Raw genomic sequence first — 19,937 nt, forward strand, 5'->3', positions numbered from 1 at the left:
CAATAGATAATGAAAATAACTGTCAGTTGCAGCCCTTAATGTGTATATGTCTCTGTGTGTCCTTAGGTACAGGTGTCCGAGTGGAAACCAGAAATCCGGCTGCCCAGCGTCAGCGAGTATGTGATTCTCAGCGGTTTGGATTGGGACACCGAGTACAATGTTAATGTGGTGGCAGAGAATCAGAAGGGCAAGTCAGAGCCAGCTACCATGTCCTTCAGGACGGCCACAGAGCCAGAGGCCATCCCAGGTACCCTCCCGCAGGTCGCTCACACTAAACTGGAACTAAACAGCCAGAAACCTGAGGAGCCAAACTCAAAGCTCAAAACCAGAGCGTCACCTTCTATTTTTAACTCACTGGCTCTAAAAGGTGAATGACAACTAAATAAATCTACAGAAAAAATAGATTTCCTGGACAGCGGTGAGCCAAAACTGATTTTCCGGCTGAATTTTCTCACTTTAAAGTTTTGACAGCCCTCGCTAAATGAGCTTGAGTTTGCTCTCTCAGAACTGGGACAGGCTCTTTCCACAGAGGATGAAATGATTTCCTCTGAAAGATTGTACTTTTCCTTTAGCTTTGTTTACCGCTAAAATAGCAGCTAGAGTGGTTAGTTTGTCCCTGTGTGGAAGCAGCCTTTAAATTGACCCTTGATAACCACTGATTAACTCGTACCTTGAGGTCTTAACTGCAGCTGACGGTTTTTTTACCAACCGCACAAAAAAACCCACACAGCTTGTCAGATTCCCTTTAGGTGCTAGACACTGCCGAGTGCTTTGCTGAAACATCGCAACAGACCATTATGTCTTCCTCTCGTTTCTTTTCTAATTCATTCTCCAATCTAAAAGCATTTCCCACTCACCCACCACTGAGTCACCATCTAGTCCACACGGTGTAGTTTTCCCCTTTGTGCTGTGCTTTTGCTTTGATGTGTTGCTGCTTTTTTTCTCCCTCCCTTGATACAAGAAATCAGTTTCCTTTTTTTTCACTTTTGGTTTTCAGACCTGACACATTTTCACTTTCTCTTCCTGTTTTCCCCACCCTTCTCTTTTTTCCTCTGTTTCCCTTCATCCCCCTCCCCCACCCTCTTCCTTTCCTTTATTCTCTTTCCCTTTCTCTCTTTTATGCCCTCTCTCAATGTTCCTGCTCTCTTGCCTGGTCCTGGACATTGGTGTGGTGGACCACATGACCATTTTCGTCTCGCCCTGTGTGCATTTTGGTGTGGTCGGGGTTGTGCTGCCCCCCAACCTCAGTTGAATCTCAGGGCTGTTCATCTGTGACATGCACTTTGGCATCACTCATCTTGTCCCTCATCACTGTACTCCTGCTCTCATAGTTTTCGTGGGGAATTCACACCATAACTGTAGAGGAGAACTCGCCTTTCTCTGGTCTGGCTGTCTATCTGGACACTTTCACTCCTTAAAACAGACTTTGTCCATGACAGACGTGTCTGTTATGGGTGAGAAAAGGGTGCTGTGTTGCTTCAGAACAGACCAGGCAGACATGCTGAACCAAAGGCAGTGGAAATCCTCCGCCTCCCACAGATTCACTTTGCTCAGCATTAGAACTGCTAGTCATCAGCGCTAGACAACAGAGAGGACTGCCCGTTTACAGTAACGAACAATAATGGAAAATTGAAATGAGGTTGTATTATAATAGAATAGCACTTAGAACAGAATGAAGGCTGAGTGTTTACATAAACACTGTATTATATTCTATAATCGCTCACAAAATTATACAGATGTACTGTAAAGGTTTGTAATATTAATGTTTACATTGTTGAAAACAGAAACACCTAACGGAAAATGTTTTTAATAATAATATTGGAAGAGTTTCACAAGCTGTATACAGAATTATCACAAGAGAAGTGTTATTTCTGTGCTGTTTACTAAGACACACATCCAGGGACCAGATGCATAAGACTCTGCGTACATCCATGACTAAAACAGTGTGTTAGCACAAAGACAGAAATGTGCATACGCATTCTACTCGTCAGACTTTTGAATCCACAGTATGCCGTAAGTGGATGTCGAAATGACGTTCACCAACCATTTACATATTGATACTTTTATCCCTCCACCACTCATTAGATCTGTAAATGACAAATATGGCAAAGACGGCGCAGTACTGCCGACTGTGTCGCATCTGTGAGGTTCTCCAACGGTGCCAGAACAGCTGTCATTAATCATGGCTGTGGCTATTTGTAGCATCTGCGCCAGTAATTCCTCATGTTTTTGCAAACCATCATCAAATCTTAATCATTATTATTATTAAACGTCTGAAGGATGATCAACGATCCATTAGCGGTCATGTTGAAACAGACTTTACAAAGTGCTTCACAATTCAGGATAAAATTAACTGTTATTTACAGGGAGATGACGGCTCAAATATAAATAAAAAGAATGATAAAAACAGTCGCTCGTAAATAATTTAAAGGCTCAGTGTGTAGGATTTAAAGGGACTGGCAGAAATGGAATATAATAAGTATGGTTTCATAGGTGCGAACCAGCACTGGGAATATTTGCGCACGGCAACACTAAAAAAAACGATGCCACGATGGATATGTGTGTGACTTCAGGTGGAATCAGTGATAAAATTGTATGCAGATTCAAAACCAGCAGCACTCTCAAATGAATAGTGGCATTAAGTGCCTGTAAATCTTGGATAAAACACCACTTTGTTGGCTGACCTGTATCACAAAGTTTCTTTACTGGAAAAATGGGTGTGTGTACAAGAGAGTCATCACAAGGAATGATGACTCCAGCCTGCAGCAGTGAATCAAAAATGGGCTTGATACCCTCCAATGTTTCACGTTTCAACAGGTTTTGCTTCATGCACGGCCGGAAATGAGATTTTGGGTGAATAACCAGAGGTGTCACACTTTTCATCAGGCCAGCATCATACTTATGACTGGACCATAATTCAGACGGCACTTGGGATAAATCAGCCATGTCGACAGGTGCTGGTTGTTTCATCATGACGTGTGATGTTCGTGTGTTAGGAATGAGTTCAGCTGTTCTCTTAACTAACGCAGTAGATATAGATACTGTTTTATATGCATCACTCCTTTGGCTGTACAGTGTTCTGGGATCCCAATCGCGGGACTGAAGTCAATCAGCTGCATCTGAGTGCGGACCCGCCTTTCCATATCGTTCCATTGCCATTCAATAGGCTTGGCCAGCAACACGTGGACACGGACCTTCATACAGCTTGCTCTGAGCCTGGGACAGAGATACAGAAACAGCAGCAGCCTCCTTTGTCCAGAAAACATGTTGTAAAAACAGTCCTTCTACTTCCTGATTCTCTTTACACCTTATTGAATGGGACAGTGTTCAGATAACAAGGTGTCATCGAGTGTGCATGATAAGGGTGTGGTGTAGGGTTCCATCATAGAAACACCCCCGGCACCAGTCGTTTGAAAATATCTGTCACTCTTTTTAGGCATTTTGGGTAATGCTAATGCTTTTAGGACAGATAACAAAGCTCCTGAATCAACTAAAAATAAAATATAATTTCCTGCTACACATAACATTAGCTCCGGTAATTTGTGTGTGTGTGTCACAGGTTGGTCCGTCACTAGGGTCCATCCAGCCGCCTCCCGCTCTCCATCTGACACAGGATGTGCATTTTTCTCGTCATTTTTGTAATTTGGAGAGTCTTTGCACTAGTGTTCTATCAGTCCAAAGTTGTGGCAAACATACAGATCACAGGAGAACCTTTGCCACGTCCTCGGCCTCGACGTCTACCCCAGCCACCTCTACGCCCAGTCAGTGCTTGATACGTGGTCCCTGACACATGGGCCATGGCTTATATGATGTCCTGTTTATAACATGGTCTGAATACACTGGGCCTGCTTGACCTGGTGCTTCCATCATAAACATTTCCACGACTGGGTTACGGGAGTAGGAACCAAAAAGTTGCATGTTCTGAAGTTCTTTCTCTTTTAGACTGTCTGATTCTTGTAGAGGTTCTGTCTTTGGCGGCTGCTCAGGTTTTGTTTTCAGTCTGGCATCAGGCAGTGATTGTGGTGCTATAGGTGAGGTTCTATCAGCAGTCAAGTATTTTGTCTGCACTGCTACTCCTTCATGATCGGGGACTAGACTGGAGCATATGGAGGAGAAGGAGCGGAGTCCAGATGGGGTCCAGCTGGAACGGGTTTCGTGATTTGCGTACCTGTCAAAGACGGATACAATGTGTTAGATTGTTCTTATGAATTATCAGTTTGGTTTTTATGCTCTCTCTCTTTAGCTTTATTTTCTTTTTCTTTCTCTTAATTCTGCTGCTCCTCTCCACGCAATGTACGCCTTCGCCTTGAATGGCTTAATTTTTTCTATGCTGTTTTCTGGACCTGGCTGCTCGCTCCTCTGCGTCTGCCTTTTCCTTCGCCTCCAAACATGTCCTGAGCTGGTCCAATCGATGTAGGCTAAAGCTTTCTGATGGCTGGAAGCCCATTTCAACCCATTTATCAGACTGCGCCATAGAGACTTTGTCTTTTTCAGTCATTGGAGGACCCATCTCTGATTAATTTGTCCCTTGTATATGCAGAATATACTGATCCACTTGTTTGGTGGATACACCAGAAATCCTCAAATACTACAAAATTAATAAAGACATGTCTGTCGACACGTACTTGTGTAAGATTATACCGCTTTACAATCTTAAGTAACTCTGTGAACTCTAAAAACTAAGATTTATTTATTCACTTCTCACCATCTAAGTTCTTTATCCCTGATATTGCAGGATTGGTACATTGACCAGGTCTCCGCCGTGGACAGCCTCTTACCCACAGGGAGGAATCTATCTATGTAGATCGTCCTCTGTTTCCAGCGGAGTCCTGATCAGTCGTCCAATCCCTGATGAGCCCCCAGGTTGTGGTGGCAGAAGGGAACAAATAAACAGTGAAACGATCAGGTTGTCTTTCATGTAAAATAAAATGATAGAACAGAATAATAAGGGTTATACCAGAGTCAATCTTATTTCAGCTGAAAGGTCAGAGCTCTGACACCTGGAGTATTCTCCCCAAGTCTGACAATGAATCACAGATGAAGTCTTTTTATCTTATTTAAACGTAAAAGAGCAGGGAGGAAAACGGGTGGCCTCCGCTCTGCTGATACCCATCATGGGAACAGCTGCGAAGCAAGTTTCTCACTCACAAATTAAATCTCTTCAAGGACACAGTTCACTTTAGGTATAATGAAGGCTTAGACACAGAAAGGAAGGAGAATATTACATGTCTATATATGGCAATGACTGATTTTGTTCCTACACCAAGGAGTTCACGCTTGGCACATTGGAGAAGTTTCAGCTGGTAGCAATCATCCTCCACACTGCTCCTTTAAAATGAACTTAATAAATGCGCCTTTGATTGACATTTCACAGAATGCTGTGTAGCCTGCAAAAATAAAGACACAATCAGTGAAACTGGCAAACAACCTTAAAACAATAATACCTGTCTGTCAACTTAAATTCAGCCTTCTCCTTATCATATCACCTGCGTGCTTACACCTGGTCTCAGGAATGTGTGAGCTGCGCACATTCTCAATGCACATTCTTCGTTTATACATAACGATTTATGCGTGGCAAAGGGAGGATGCAGCGTTTTTGTGCTTACACATTGTTTATACATCTGGTCGCTGGTGTTTTTAATGCATGTAATGTGTATCAAATATTCAAAATTACCTGTTTTTATACATTTCTATTGAAGAGCTGCATTTTATTCTCTATCAGATTTTGATTAATTATCGGTATCTAAAGAGTAAAATTTATCTAGAAACACTGAGGTTATTTTAGAGTTCACTCTACACAAACTGTGAAGCTACATCAAAGCCTTTTGTGCTGTTTTGAAAAGTCTCACGTTCATTTTGGTCCATAAAATATCCTGCATTTCTGGGTAACTAGCAACGCAGTGTATGCTTTGGTTTGCTCTTCTTTCTAATACCAAATAAATGGGTTGAATATAATATGCATTTTTTTTATGTGTTTTTAACAATAGCCGTTTGCATAATAAACTCAACACTCCACAAGTTACATCAATAATTTAACACAAATCAGACAGCGCAGTCTACACAGACATCAAACTGCATCTAAATTCATGCCAAGACATCTAGAACGTATCAGTGCTCATAGCAGGTGAGTTGTTTCTGTTTTATGGAACTATTTGTGGTTAAAGTAGCATAGCTGCACTTTATTCAGTTGTTCCTGGCTGTTTCAATGAAACTGTGTCACGCTACGGTTGTTCAGCACTCTCCCTCTCTTGTCTCTTGTCTGGTAGATTTGGGTGATGAGGCAGCGCTCTCCATGGGCATCATGCTCTGGGCAGGGATCCTTGTTGTTGTATTTGTACTCCTGCTGCTAGCTGTGGATGTCACCTGTTACTTTGTCAACAAATGTGGCCTCATCATGTGCCTCTGCGGTAAATCAGGCACAGGGACCAAAGGGCACAACTTGGAGGAGGGCAAGGCAGCCTTCATGTGAGTATCCCTGACAACAATTACATACAGTTCAGTCTTTTAAACAGTGACCTTTACCCTATTTACTCTATTTTGTGGTAACATAGATATTGTTAAAGATATACTAGGCAGAATTTTCTTTAAAAAATATTGTACAGACTTTTACAGATGTAATCCCTCTCAGTTATCACTTATGACCAAGTAGAGGTGTGTGGCGGTGTATTTTCTGCCTGTATTGTTCTTTTTGTCTTCTTATTTTCTGTGATTGATTGTTCATGAGCATGTTTTATAAAAATGTACCTTTAAAGTTGCTACAATATTACCAATGGCTCAGACGATTATGTGTTATGTAAAAAGGTAGCACTGAGAATAATCACCCACCTCTGCAGTTCCCTTTTGCCTTTGAGCATCTTTTTGATGACCGCTTTGTTTTTACAGCTCACAACATTACTGTTTTGTCTCAGTCTCACTGCTGTTGTTGGTGTCACTTCCACAGCAGGCAGCTGAACAATGATGGGATAAAAACACTGTACACTACCTACTCAGCACCAAACAGTAGACAGACAAAGTTACTGACTAGCTTGTGAACATAGTAGAGCATTTAGGAGTGAAAGAGTCAGACCTTTACCTCAGAAGTTGGTGGAGACCAAAACAGAGCTTTAAGGAAAGTGAATGTTGTCCCGCATTTACACTTGGCATTAACATGTGTTCTGTCTATCCTAATGCAAGGTGTAAATACACATAGAATATGTTGTGATCAGAATACGATCGGATTCGTAGTAGCATTGCGATGGGATCTAAGCCACATGTAATGTAACCTTTACAGCATGACTTGCATGAGAAATAAATCCACCCATCAAATTGAAACTCTGCTTTCTTCCACCTGTAAGCAAGGCCAGCAAATAATACAAGTAGTAGCAAATCTTACCTGGTAAAAAATGTTAGTTGAAAATAAATGACAGGATGTATCTGATGTCGATATTCAAACACAGATCACATTATTACCAGGTGGAAATGGGAACTAACATTCATCATTTGGCCAGAGACAACACTTCAAATCAATGCTGATGTTGCTGAGTGTCTGCTGGATGTGGAAATAGTTAATTGTATGCAAACAAGTTAGCCATAACAACTTAATTACATGATAATTGTCAGTGTTCACAGCTTGTTGCACTGCCATCAAGTGGACAAACAACTCCAAACAGTTAATGCAAGCCAAAATATGTCCCGTTCTGAACATGATTGACAAAATGTTGGTATTTACTAGACTTGTGAAAATCAGTTAAAGACATTGTGTGAAGCTCTTTGAGCTGCTATGAATAATCAATCTGTTATGTTAAATGTTTTTTTTCCAGGCATATATACATACCTTTTTAGATTTTGTTGTTCTTAATCTTTTTGTTTACATTGTGTCTACCTCATCTGCTGTACTTCTCCTTTAATTAGTGGCTCCCTACATTCCCCAGAAGGCCCTTAAGGACTGACATTGAAAATGATTAAGAATCTCAGCTGACGGTTTTATGTTGAGGCTGATAAAGCAAGCAATAACTGGGGAAGCATTTTCCATGAAAGGAAAAACCGTTGTGCCTCTTGAGCAAAATCAACACATCTTGTGACTGCAGTGCATTATGGTCCGCTCAGTCTGTATCTGCAGGAACAGGAAAAATACACAAATCAATAAAACGGCACCCATAAATGAGATGAAGTTTTTAGAGTGGATTTCTCCCTCAGTGAAAATATGATGGATGCTGGGTTTAAGTGAAGCATTGAACAAATACTCTCATGTGCACAATAAGGCAGCTTGGAATCAATTTGAGTGGGAAGTTGCATTGTGTATTGATTTGTGCTACATTTCATGCCACCAGTTCTACACAAAAAATACAGCCACATGTACGTCTTCGCATGAGTTAGCCAATTCGAATGCTCAGACTGTGACTGAGTTGAACAGGTAATCCACTCAGAGTGACATAATCGCTGTCTGCTGCTCCTGTATCACATTTCCTTACTGCTCATTGACAATTTTTACATGCACAGAACATTTACTTTTTTTTTGCCCTCACTCCGAAAAAGACAATATTCCTACTGAGCTGTTTACATGACCATTGAAAAAGAATATTCTGCTAATATTCCTGTTTACATGCAGCCGTGTATATTTAAGTGCCATGACATGCTGTTTCTCATTTAAAAAATATGGGAAAGTGGAATGACTGGAGCTGCTTGTGCTTTCTTGCTTCTTTGCATTAAAATAAGATTTTCTGAGAGTATTTCATCAGTGGCGGACTCATTCAGTCATGCAAGGACAGCCTGCCGTGTTTATTTATTACTTCTGCATACCCAAAAACCTGTTGATATCCAGGTCTTTCACAGTGCTTAAAAGAAGGTATGTTTCTCCTTTTGACCAGAAATGTGTGGCATTCTTTTGGGCAGGCTCGCTATCCCAGCCCAGAAAACTGTTGGAGAAGTGTAGTCAAACAGGCAAGAGGCCGTGTGTCAACATTTTCACAGAATGCTCCTAAAACCCAAATAATATCAACTATCTCACTTCACAAAATTCTACATTTGGAATAAGGCCTAATTCAGAGTATTCAAACAGAGTATGCTGTTTATATGACCTCAAATTCAGAATAATAGTGAAATTTAAGTTTGCACATAAACAGAGTCAGTGTGGCAGATATGATAATTGTTCTTTGAGATCATACGTTACCATTTCGAAAGATATCTGTCTCTCTGTCCTGCAGGAAAGATGAGTCCAAAGAGCCAATAGTGGAAGTCAGAACAGAGGACGAATGCACAGCCAATCATAATGCAGCAGGACCGACAGAACCCAATGAAACCACACCTCTCACGGAGCCAGAGTGAGTCCAAACTGACCTACAGCAAACAGCCTTTTTACCGCTCAAGTCTTTTTAGCCGTACATTGCACTCCACTTCAAAGAATAATTATCTTATTCAACAGGACACAATTTGACCCTTTTTTTGAAAAGTTCAGGTCATTCTTGAGTGGAGTTCACTGAACCGTGTTGCTTTTGTGTTTTTATTCCCTTTTCAGAGGGAGATTACTGCACTTTGTGTTTCTTCTCCAGCCTTTGGAGATTTTCTGTCTCGTATCAAGGTTGAAGCAATACCAGTTAAAGACACAGAAAGGCTTTTTGTCCTCTTGAGTGTGGTCAACTCATATGAAGCCATTCGACAACCTCAGCAAGCCATCTTTCATTATCAGCAGGCTGGAAAAATTAGATGATTCAGTATGAGATTGTCACTGGTACTGTTTAACCCTTATAGGTGGTTCTACGTGGTGATGTAGTTTTCTGAAGGAAGACTGGTGCTTTTTTTAGTACATTAGTTTTCCTAGTCAGTGTACTTCCATGTTGGTGTGTGTATGGGATGTATCCTTGGATGTCCACTCACAGCATGACGCCCTCTTTTTCTTTGTTTCTTTTTCTCACTAGGCTTAATAGTTGCTGTTTTTTAGTTGCTTTGTCTATGTTTGTGTGAACTTCTAAAGCCAACTAATCCCTCTGCATGCTCTCGTCCGAGCCACCCTTCCTCTGTCACAGTCACCCTGGTGTCTAGTCTGTGTGTCTCTGTTCTCTCCCTGCTCTCTCAGGCTGGCGGCTTTCACTGCTGCTCTGGCACTGGACACCCTCTCCTCCGTAGCCACCAACTCTGACACAGCCACTGCAACAAACGATCCCGCTCAGGACAGCCCCTCTAGCGAGACCACTACCCTCACTTGTAGCCTGTCTACCCCGGCCAACGACCCCTCACCCACCCCTGTCCTGGCCCCGGCCCCGACTCCAGAGTCGAACACGGCCCCGTCGACTCCCCTCATCTCCACTTCTGCCGTTGAAGCTAAAATGGCCCCATTAGTAGAACAAAGAGGAAGTAACACCCCAGAAGAACCGGAGAAAATAACCACTCCTCCTTGCACCCCTGAACGGACTAAAGCTCAAAAATCTGGGACACCAATACCACCGAAGCGTAGACATTCTCCTAAGCTTGCCGCTGAGAAAGCTAAAGCTAGCCCACCTGTATCTCCACTGGCTGCGCCTTCCTCATCATCCTCTCCCATTCCTGAGACCAAGAAACCTGCTCCAAGGCCACCGGTCAACAAGCTTCCCATACAGTCACACACTGTAGCCTTAGACACCGAGACGCCAGTACAGACTGCCTCTGCTCTAGCAACCACTGCCCTTCCAAAACCAGACCCTGATTCAAATACAGCTGTCCCAGATCCCAGTGGGTGTAGTCTTACTGCCTTTGACACTAATAATAAACCTGCTGATCAAACTGTTGATGATAACACTGCCAAAGATGCTGCAACCAGCTCTCCCCCAGTGATCCACGGTGCTCTTAAAGTCCTGGATGCTGAAGAACATGCTCCTCTAGTTGCAAACGTCCCCTCTCCTTTACCTGTTACTGCTATTTCCTCTCCTCCTGCACCCGCCAGTGTTGAGGCGCCGGTTTCAAATGATCTCCTCACAACGCCGCCAGACATGTACGACTTTCTAAACCTAAATGTAGTGCCCAGAAATGCGGATTTAGAGTTAGAGCTGACAAACGGGACGAAAAGAGCCTCCCAAATCCCCGCAGACCTTATTAGTTTAGAGAGCCCGCCCTCTGCCCCCTCTCTGCCCAATGGAGACGGAGCAGACCTCCCCCCCTCAGGCCCAGTTCTGGAGGCGTCAGAGACTCTGGCCAAGACTGCTCCTCCTGTCAACGATGAGTACGGCTCCCTCTAGAGGTTTATCTGTGTGTTTGTGTGAGTGTGCGCGTGTAACTTGTATGCCCATTCATTCACCACCGCATCTTGCCATTGACCACACAATATGAAATATTGTAATGGTAAACTGTGGTAATGACATTGGGTTAATTATTAATAAGATGTTGTGGACTGTGATAGACTAGTGATATGATGGTTCTGTTTATTAATGCTTGTGTGTGTGACAGTTCTCCATCGTGGGGTCTCCACTTTTGCAACATTCACCACAAGAATAGTTAAGCCCCTTTCAGACATGCACCTTGTTACATAAATGTGGATGTCTGTCTCATGTCTGAGTAAGTGTAAAAGCCACAACGACAATATTACTAGTCCAGTAACATTTCTGTAACACGTCCAACACGGCACAAGTCTGAATTAAATGCTGTCAGATTAAAGCTGCCGGCATGCTTCAACAATCCGACAAGCACTTCTGATGAACAGCTTCGGAAACCCCCTCCCCCCACATCTTTCCAACAAACTAATCGAAACTGACAATCCGACGTGCAGAGGAGTAAGCAGGGTTTGAACTCTTCTCTCTCAAGCTCTCTTTCATTTGTTACACAACTATTTCTGTCACTTTTTGTCTTTACAAACGTGTGCATGACTAAAAATACGTTCCAGGAGAGACGGTCTGAAAGTGTGTGCCCTTATCCTCATATCTATTCGATTATCTCATCTCGCCACCATCTGCGACGACCAGCTTTTCACTCCACCTTTGAGCGTGGCTGTTCGGAGCAGGAATTAACACTTTTGCCTTCTAACACGGACGGGCAACACTTTCCATTTTTTTTCAAGCATAGCCCACGGGTCAGCAGCACAGTTATAAATACACAGAGAGAAATTAAAATGCATGTCTTGGTCCACCTTTGTAAGAGCACTCTAACAAATGTACATAGACAACAATTTAAAATGAATCAACTTAAATTTTGAGGAGACGTTTCTCCTCAGTCTCTAAAAGTGTATCTTCCTTCCTGCACTATGTGACAGATAGTTTCAAAAATCTTCTTAGACTCTGTTTACACTCGGTTTTGAAATGCATATTGGTGATCTGAACACAAGTGGACAGCTGGGAAACGCTGCTGTTCAGACCTGTGACTATCATGCATCTCCAGCTGATCACTTGTGTTCAGATTTTGTTACTGCGTACATCACTTTCACTAGAAAGTCAAGGGCCCCGCACATAGGCCTGTCACTATAACTATGTTACTGATTTATTATATAATATATGGACATGACCTCAATCATTTTGCTAACCTCGATATTACCTGCTGTGTGTAGGCTACATGTGTGTTTGTTTACATTAGAATATAACCAACATTGTAGCCAACATGATGCCAAAATAAACAGTGGTGTTCTCTCGACCATTACATGACTCAGGTGCAGTGTTTCTTCCTTTTTCTCTCCCCAACCCCTTCCTACTTACGCGAGTCTGAAGAAAAATAAAACAAAACGTAAAAGACAACACAGTGTAGCCTGCAGCTGCATTTTTAGAGTGGAAGACACACAGTTGTGATAGTCGTGTGCTTGCCAACCCCTGGCAACAAGCCAAAAGTTTGTCATTTGTAGTTCTACCCTCTAACAACTTCATCCTCCAGTCTGTAAATCCACCAGTAAACTGCCTGGCTCCCACGCCGTCCATCTGCGGGAGCACACTGGCTGGAGTATGGAGGTACCTGTAGGGATGTGCAAGTACACCATTATAGGTATCTGTATCTGTTTTTGTTCAACCAACTTAATTATCTGTATCCGTATTTGTATTTGAATGGACGGAGTTTAGATCAGAAGTAGGTGTGGCTTATGGCTGCACATTTAATCAAATATTATCACGGTCACAATTTTGACTTCCCACCATTAAATGAACATGATCAACTGCGATACTGACTCTTGAAAAGCGTTCTCTACTCATAGAAAACTAGAAAACAAGCCTTTCCTGAACTAGCAGCCCGTCTCCACTTCTGAAGAGCTGTCATGCCACAACACACGCATCCTGAAGCAGCAGCCTGTGAGAAACTTTCCTGAATGTTGCGACTGCAGATTTGTCAAAACAAAAATCATCTGTCATCATCCGTTGTTTGAAAGTATTTTGGATATAGGAGAGAACAAATCACATGCAAAGAGTGCGTGAGACCTGTGTCTGCGCCACAATCTGCAGCATGACGAATGCATGAAGGCCGAGTAGAATATCGTAGTAATGTTACTGTACTGTTATCGGTAGTCCCCGTCCCCGTCCAGTTTCAACCCATTATAAAATGGGCGAGTTGGCACGCTTTCAGGAAAACAACCACAGTGTCCTGCACCGATGATGTAATTCCTGTTATGTCCTTGTTGGGGAAGCATCAGGACGCATTAGCTTTTACACTACAAAAAATTTGTGTGTGTGTCCCAGAACACCTTGGCAAATGGTTTGAGTGATCCATTTGCCCAAGATGCATTTTACAATCAGAGTCAAACAACAAAAGTAATCAGACCTGCAGTCTTCCTCCCTGTAGTTCTGACTTCCATTCTTACCCAGCTGCATAGATGATAAATAGAAACATCCAGTAAAACACCTACAGAGTGTGAACAAATAGAAATTAGACAAAACTTGATATATTGCTATTCTATACTTGCGCACTGTTGGACATTGTAAAATAGTCAGGAGAATTCTTTAATAAATAATGAAATTAAGAACATCTACATGGGTGCAAGCATCCTCACAGTGGTCATCAATTGAGTCTTCAACAGGAAAAGGACTTTTAAAATCAATCACTGAAGCAGAAGTAAACTTTCCTCCTTGACATCATTACTGTCAGCGGTGCCACTACTCCCTCGCGTACAGCAGATGGCAATATCGAACAAGCATTGTGGCTTTTTCCACAACAGTCATGTCCTGTCTGAATTAAGCCGTAACCAACCAATGTATGTCTGAATGATGAAACACTTCAACAAGTAGATAAAGCCAGCGATGTTCTGTATTCCATGTCTGAAAGGGGCTTTATTTTAATGACAAAGTGTTTTTTCTCAGGCAGTAACTGTATGCCTCTGAGTGTTGCCTAAATCCTCAACAACTCGGCAGCTCTACTAAAGAGAACAGAGGCTAGACGGTGTTTCCTGCTCTGAACTGCAGAAGAGAGCAGAAGAGCTGCAGGCAGGATCTAGATACTGTGCTTCACTGCTTTAAGATGAACATGGATATCACAAACCACAAGCCCAGGGCTCACTTCCTGTGCCATTGTGGTCTCTTTGATAGAGAACTGATTATAAGATCATATTTACTTAACACAGTTGTAGATTAGGAAGGCTAGTTGATACTGGATGAATAATATGGGTATGTCACTATCTGTTTAATTTTATCTTACTATTGTCAAGGTGGTGAAGAAATATGTAAGAAGACCTCTAATTATAAACCGCGTCTTCTTACATATTGGGTGAAGGTGTCATTGAGAATAAATGGTTTAAATTGTGTCCAACTAAAGTGTCTGTTTGCTGAGATTGTTTTGTTCTCTTGCCAGAGATGACCAGATTTCTAATTTTGCCTTTTGTCCTTTTTCCGTTGCAGGAAGATTTTTTCTGATGAGAAAGGCAAACTGGGGGAGGCAGAGTTATCAAACGCCATGACGGAGATCTCTGCAGAACACAACAGTATCATACAGACAAAAACCTCCGAGAGCAAAGCATGATGGGCCGGGGAAACCCCAGCCCAATCCAAAACATTTTGCAGCAACAACAAGCGAGAAACACTGCAGAAGTTTTGATTTCCAGTGCCCTTAACTACAGTACACATTCAAAACAACTCACACGTGTCGATTGGTTAGAGCGCACTTTAACTGTGCTTTCATTTCTGGTTTCATTCATGAAATGTTTACTACACCCAATGAGTTTATCTTTAGATCATAAGAGATTCATTTTATTTTTTTATTGTTATTTTATTTATCCAGTCAGGACGATTAAGGACAATCTCTTATTATAATGACGGCTTGGTAAATATATACAATTACACTCCACTTTTTGTTCTCTGCTTTGAGTTTGCATCGCAATTGCGCACAAGTATTGGATTATTATCAGAAATGTAAAAAGGAAAAAAAAAAAAACCTGACTATATATAGAAATTATTTTTCTTATTTTCATGTTCTACTGTTCAAATGTAAAACTGTTTGCATTTTTTATTTTATTTTATTTTGGACTGTTACTTTGTGGGCTTGTCTCATTAAATAGATTGTTTTGCATGTCTGACCTGCAAGTGGTTGTAAAGTTTTGTTTATAAGTTTATTGTTTCATTTTGTCTGTTACAGGGATGTTAAGCTGGCATTGATTAAATACAGGCCCGACTTCAATGTTTGGATTATAACCATATTTGTTATGGTTGTAAAAATACAGGATGAACCCACAGGCAGCTGCAGGGGGAAAGAGACTAAGAGAGAGAATCCCTCGACACATCGACAATGTGCATGATCAGATCAGATTTGGAGCATTTTATGATCAAATATATTCAGTCTATCACTGCCTTACCACAGTGCTGGGTAAAACATTCATTATTGAAATGGATTTGATTCCAAAAAAAAAAAAAAAGGCAACTCACTGAACACAAACATCCACAGAGAGACAAAACTGCCAGCAGAACTGCTGATTCTCAGCTAAGGGGTTGAAGAACTGTGAATCTTATGATCTAGAGCTAAATTTACGCCACGTATTTGTTTGGGGGGCAACAACTACGATGGCTACTGTTTCTTCCTCACATTAAAGCAGATCAAAGGTCTGGCTTTGTACTTTGAGTTGTGCGTTTGAAGCAAAAAAAAAAAAGAATAAAAACTCTAAAAAGCATTTTTGTACTATTTAAAAACTACAAAGATTTCTTTTCCATTTCCTGCCTGCAAGCTTGTGCACTGTGCCTGTGTGTCAATAGATTGTCTTGTCATCAGTTTCTATGATAATCTGCATAGCTTTGTCGTGAGAGATTTAGCCTATTCTTTTTATTTAATATATTGTATTATTAGAAGAAAAGTACGATAAATGGACTAATGTGGTCATTATAACACGTGTAGTGTATGAAACTGTCCGTCTCTGGTCGCAGCACTATATATTGCCAGCTAAAGTGAAGGAAGGTGTTTTGAGCCTTGGCATGAATTCAGTCAGTACTTTATAACATATAACTACAAGGCAGATAGACGTGCCCATGTTTGTTTGGGGGAAATAGTTCTCATATTGATTTAATGAGTGTTACCTTTGGGGCTTGTTCCGGCATTACTACACATTATTTTTAATTTATCTCCCCCAGTTGTTATTCAAGTGTTCTGTAATGTGGTCTTTGAATTTTCTTTTTTTTAGTTTTTGTCTTTTTTTGTACAAAAATCACTCACCAAGAGCGACTGCTTGACAAGTTCAGGATGAACATTGGCAGGAAGCAGGGTGGTCCCACTTGAAACAAAACAGGAGGTCAGACTTTTTTTTTTTTTTTTTTTTTTAAAGCATTAGATAATGGATATAAAGAGATATGAATACAGATCTTAAGTCTATAAGAATACAGAGCTATATTCACCTTCCACTGCTGTTACTGACCACCTTGCTCCCTCGTCACTGTATGCTCCTTTTGGTTTTATTGGGTCAAACTCAGAAAATATCTGTTGTGTACAGTCTGAGTGCTAACCCATTTACAAAATAAAAAATGGTTTCCGAATCTAATTTTGTCCTGGCCCATTTTGTCATTAGTTTCAATTACTTTTCCTTTTTTTTTTTTTTTAAGGGATTGAAGCCATGTAGTGAGGTATTTTGAACACTAGAGGACAGTAAACACCTATTTGTGGACCCCCTTTTGTTTTCGCCATGTCATGGACACACAGGACTATTTACAGAAAGGTTACAGTGCAAACAGGTTATGTTGGGGCTGGAAAATTCCCCGAGCTACTTGTTCAGATAGATGGGGGGCGCAAATAAACACGTGTTACATAATGCATGTTTGTGCGGGAGTAAAGTTAATACTTCCAGGCTAGGATGTCAAAATACTATGTACCAGTGTGGGCTTGATATTTTCAGCTGTGGTATTCCTCCCCTCGGTACCTCTAATGTGACATGTAGCCTACCCGCAAACCGGTGCTGTGTCAACAGAGTGTCAACAACCAGTGACCCGGCATGGCATCTTGTTTCACTCTCCACACTGCCCGACTGTCCACTCTTACCTAATGTCATTTTATTTTCTCGACTGTCCTGTGGAATACAAACTGGTTTGATCTTTGTATCCAGTCTGCATTCACCAGTTTTTACCTTCTTGTTCCAGGACACCAAACTGGTCCTAACCTGGTGAGCGTCTCAGTAGTTCAGATGCCCTGTAGATGTCTCTGATTGCAGCCTTGATGGAGAGACGAGGAGCAGAGGGCGATCATTCAGAGCCGTGACGTCGCCCCGCCGATGTCTTGCAGCCAGTCAAGTCAGCAGCAGGCAGCCGTGATGATACAGGAAGTTAGGTGATGTGGCTTTCAAAGTAAAAGGGACAATTGGCTTAGTGCAACCAGTATTGAATCTGTGGTAATTGTGCAAAAGTTTCTACTTTGATCCAGAGCTGTAGCTACCATCAGACATGTGTAACTTCCTTTGTATTTAACTGGGAATTTAGGGGAAGAGTAGTGAAAGAATGTCTGTCATTCTTTTAAGTGAAAGTATATATACCAGAAATACAAAATAAATCCTATTACATGCATTCAAAATGTTATTAAAGTAAAATTAGCACACCAGTATTATCAGTGGTATTGGAGTAACTGGTGACATGTTATTACATTTTTAAAAAGTAAATCAATATTGTGTGTAATTAAATTATGGTTACTAATCTTAATATTGGCAATTACAAAGGGGTTACATCAGAATATATTTTTTCAGATCTGGGATACTCAACTGTCTGTGCCCAGGGGCCACCTTTGCAAAATGACCGGCATGACAGAGATAATTAGCCCAGGCCAGGGGATCCTCTCCTGACATGTTTTTATGAGCGAACTCTACTTTGATATTTCTCATGCTGTCTGCCACCTTATTTACATTTGAAGTACAGATAAAAATCCCCAAATTGCAAAATTTTTATTGTGAATTAGAAAATGGTAGGCAGGCCACCTGGCACCATACTGCAGGCCAGATTTGGCCTGAGGGTCACAAGTAGAGTATCACTGTCCTAGATCAAAAAGTAAAATGTAGAATAATACATTCATTCTGTTGCTTTGCATCTTTGGCATAAGCTGTTTCCAGACATATTTCAACTTTATTGCACAGTTTAAAACATTTTTGTTTGAGAAATATTCAAATGTAATAAGTTACATTACTGTGATAAAATAATTAAAATGATTCCATTACTTATTACATTTTAACAGGGTAACTATTAATTTGTAACCTATTATATTTCAAAATACCTTCCTAACACAGATTATTAGATGATAAGGTATCAATAATATATGTAGTCATTATACAGGAAAAGACTACATGTTATATTATAATATTATTGGATCAGTAGTACTATTTGTTCTTTGGATTAATTTATACTCAATGGATAATATGTCATATACATACAGCCCATATGTGTTATATTAATCTGTAAAGTAACAACTACAGCTGTTAAATTAATGCAGTGAATTAACCATGTACTATAAAAGGTGTAGTCAAGTATAAGTATCTCAAAATGGAGTAAATGTGTTCAGTTACATTCACTGTTGCATTCTATTATATCAAAACTTACACATGATGTGTGTTTTATAAAATAAGAAAGAAAGAAAGAAAGAAAGAAAGAATGCAGTGTTTTACCCACCAGGATTTGATTCTCATGTGAAGAAACTCAATTACAACAGTCGTTAACAGATATTTGAAAAATGTTTGAGACTGGAGGGGGGAGGGGTGAATTGTTGTGCACTGACATTCTTGACCTCAGTTGACCACATAGGTCTTAAAGCACTGGGTCAGCAGGATGCCTCTGCAGGATGTTTCTTACATCTGAACTATGAGCCTTTTGTTTATCTGGCAATCACTTGTTGACATGTGCAAAATTAAAATTAAAATGATTGCAACAGAATAATACCTGTTTACAGCATTTTAGTATCCTTCAGTCAGACACAACTTTGAGTTATGTCACTCTTGCTCCCCTCCCCCCACGTTCACAGCATTGCTTGCACACTAAAGCCCCATTTTAAGCTGACTCTCAGGACAAAGTGTGTTTCCCAAGTGTGTCTCCAAACATTTTCCTTCCCTGTGTTTTCTACATAGATTATGTGACAGACAGTGCTAACAGAGTAAGTATATAAGTTAAACTGAAATTCCTCTCATTATCAAAGTTGAATTTTCAGTATGTTTCAGCATATTCAGTATGAGTTAAAAACTGGACAGGAAACATTTGTCTTTAGACATCCTCCACTGAGACAATACCTCTCTTGCTATGTGATGACCATATAATGCATGTTTTACAATTTGTGCTGCTTACAAGAAATGTCTTAAACAAAGGTTGCTGTCGGCCTAACTGCTAAAAATGTGCACTTTTTTACAGATTGTGTCCTTAAAATCAGGGAAATTGTAAATACTGTTGCAAATGCCATTTGAACTACCCTATTTATGCAAGAACACCTCCAGTGTTATATTGTACCAAGATAAGGGACATCACCACCAAAGTTTACACCAAAAGTTTTGCATCTCCTCTAGTTATTTCCAACAGCTACAAAACATCATCATGCAATTAATCTTAATGACGAACACCACTGTGCCTCAAACGTCTATCTTATTTTAATTTGAA

The 19,937-nt window shown here is 40.8% G+C and overlaps 1 protein-coding gene across 6 annotated transcripts in view; it reads left to right on the plus strand.

Annotated features, from left to right (window-relative positions):
- The window catches only part of ncam1b (neural cell adhesion molecule 1b), a 100,723-nt gene extending 84,076 nt beyond the window's left edge, over positions 1-16,647 (plus strand). For 3 of the 6 annotated variants that reach the window (XM_049575588.1, XM_049575589.1, XM_049575590.1), the window contains 5 exons: positions 67-247; positions 6,267-6,465; positions 9,183-9,299; positions 10,052-11,170; positions 14,745-16,647. In XM_049575588.1, coding sequence (XP_049431545.1) covers positions 67-247; positions 6,267-6,465; positions 9,183-9,299; positions 10,052-11,170; positions 14,745-14,865 — 1,737 coding nt within the window. In that variant the 3' untranslated portion in view covers positions 14,866-16,647. Of the gene's footprint in view, positions 1-66; positions 248-1,248; positions 1,558-6,266; positions 6,466-9,182; positions 9,300-10,051; positions 11,171-14,744 lie in introns of those variants that run through there. The other 3 variants (XM_049575591.1, XM_049575592.1, XM_049575593.1) reach the window with 3 other exon arrangements.
- The last annotated feature ends 3,290 nt before the right edge of the window (positions 16,648-19,937 follow it).

This window comes from Epinephelus fuscoguttatus, linkage group LG5 (assembly GCF_011397635.1).
Source record: "Epinephelus fuscoguttatus linkage group LG5, E.fuscoguttatus.final_Chr_v1".
NCBI classification, from domain to species: domain Eukaryota; kingdom Metazoa; phylum Chordata; class Actinopteri; order Perciformes; family Serranidae; genus Epinephelus; species Epinephelus fuscoguttatus.